A 2,347-nucleotide genomic window follows, 5' to 3' on the forward strand; every position below is an offset into this window, starting at 1 on the left:
TAAATATTTACAAAGTAACTTAAAACACTTTTGTATTTTGTGATTATGATGATTTTTTTGATGTGACATACTTTGAATTTTAAGTTGGAATAGAAAAGTGTATATGTGCATCTGCACAGCAAAGGGTTAACCTTCACAAAACAGATGCAGAAGAGAAATGTGTGCGTCCAGAGAAGGAAATCATGACACACATGGTGCAAAATCATTTAAAACTATTTATTTTAAATAAACAACCCATGACTTATCCATCAATCAGCCAATTGTGTCATGTCAGGATATTGTCCACGTCACCCTCTTCACTGTGCGATGTGGGACAAAGAAGAATATCTTGCTAAAATTACATATTTTTTAGGGATGCACCGATTGCAATTCTCTGACCGATCACCGATTTCTAAAATATCCGACCTGCCGATTCTGATTTTGGCTGTTACCGATTTTGTTTTCATAAGTGACATTGTCAGGAGTTATAAAGTCACAATGCACCTTCAAATTTCCAATATTATTTTATTGAAAAACATACCCGTGAACAATATCCTAGAAACAATACTAACTTGTTTTAACTGGCCATGAGGTAACACTCTGAAATATTAATGAAGTTCAGACAAATCTTGTTAAAACTTAAAAAAATCGGTAAAATCGGTTTTTCCAAAATTAAGGAAATCTGGGCCGGCCGATTTATCGGCGCACCCCTAATATTTTTAAACATGCTTATTTTCTTTTTTTCCATTTTATTTCACAGGATACTTTCTTTACTTCTTTTTTAGGAACAAATACTGTCTCTTGTTTTGTTGAGTTGATTTTAGCACCAACTTTCAGTAGTTTTAATTAGTGCATGATGCACGCAGCGTTTACTGTGTTCTTTTTTGGCTCTGCCCTCCAGTCCGACTCCCACAATAAAATGGTTTAAGAAAGGTGGAGATCTGCCAGGAAGGAAAGTAAAGTTTGAAAACTACAACAAGACACTGAGGATCATCAACGTATCAGAGGAAGACATCGGCGAGTATGTTTGCATGGCCAACAATCATCTTGGCAGTATCCGGCATTCTATTTTTGTTGAAGTTAAAGGTGAGGAGTTGACTAATGAAACGTTGCCTGCTTATAAAAGATTGTGTATTACCATGCTAGTCTGACATTTTATGTTTCACAGCGGCTCCTTATTGGCTGGACAAGCCCACAGACCTGGTTCTGGCCCCAGAGGACAATGGCCGCCTGGTGTGTCGGGCAAACGGCAACCCCAAACCCACCATTCGGTGGTTTGTCAACGGAGAGCCGATAGACAGTACGAGCTCTTTCTCTCTGACTGTTAAAAACTAAATAGTTGGATTTGATTTTTATATTTTCCTTTAAAATGTAATGATGTTGCCTCAAACTTATTGCTACATTTCGGTGATACACCACCGTTCCAGAAATGATCTAAATTACAGTCAGAAAACAAGCTGAATAAATTTAAACCAACATTTTACATCAGATAAAATCACATTTTAAAGGGTCTGTAGTATTTAGGTTTATTCATCAGGTATTTTGTTCTCTTAAGGGCGGCTGTGGCTGAGTGGTTAGAGCAGTCGTCCTCCAATGCAAGAGTTGGGGGTTCGAATCCACCAGCAGTCACATGTCCAAGTGTCCCTGGGCAAGACACTGAACCCCTCATAGCCTCAGATGTGTGTCCCATCAGTGTATGAATGTGATAAAGCTCTGATTAGTCTCTTTAGAATGATTTGTTCAATTAGTTTTGTACAGATCTAGTATAGAGCTGTATGAATGGGTGAATGAGGCACAGATTGTTGTAAAGAGCTTTGAGTATCTCGATAAGATGGAAAGGCGCTATACAGTCCATTTACCATCTTGTCAACATTTCCAAATAACATTCTTTTCTGTCGTGTCTCCAGGCGCTCCTGTAAACCCAAACCGCCAGGTTCTGGGTGACACCATCATCTTCCGCTCGGTGCAGATTGGAAACAGTGCGGTGTACCAGTGCAACGCCTCCAACCAGCATGGATACCTGCTGGCCAACGCCTTCGTCAGTGTTCTTGGTGAGATTGTGCTTTAAAAATTAAACTGTGAGAAGTGAACTACCGTATTTTTTGGCCTATAATTCGCAGTTTTTCTGCATAATTTACATGCACTGCAAGTTATAGGCAGAAGCGACATATTTATGGATTTTTTCCCATATTTATAAACCATTTTGTGGCTGAGATATGACTGTTTTTATTCATTCTGACTGAAAAAAAATTGAGCAGTATCACTTTCAGCCACTTGATGGCAGCAGAGGAGTAATAGCTATATGGCATGCTGTTGTACCATGTAATAGGTAAACGTGGTTATAATGACAAATTCAAAAAAGTTCAAG

The 2,347-nt window shown here is 38.6% G+C and overlaps 1 protein-coding gene across 1 annotated transcript; it reads left to right on the forward strand.

Annotated features, from left to right (window-relative positions):
* Positions 1–566: 566 nt before the first annotated feature.
* On the forward strand, positions 567–2,047 carry LOC119412109 (neurofascin-like). The gene is made up of 4 exons (XM_037679084.1): positions 567–571; positions 881–1,065; positions 1,148–1,279; positions 1,887–2,047. Exons 1-4 carry the CDS (start codon positions 567–569, stop codon positions 2,045–2,047), a joined length of 483 nt encoding a protein of 160 aa, XP_037535012.1.
* Positions 2,048–2,347: the final 300 nt, after the last annotated feature.

This window comes from Nematolebias whitei, chromosome 7 (assembly GCF_014905685.2).
Source record: "Nematolebias whitei isolate Nwh7 chromosome 7, NemWhi1, whole genome shotgun sequence".
NCBI lineage: Eukaryota > Metazoa > Chordata > Actinopteri > Cyprinodontiformes > Rivulidae > Nematolebias > Nematolebias whitei.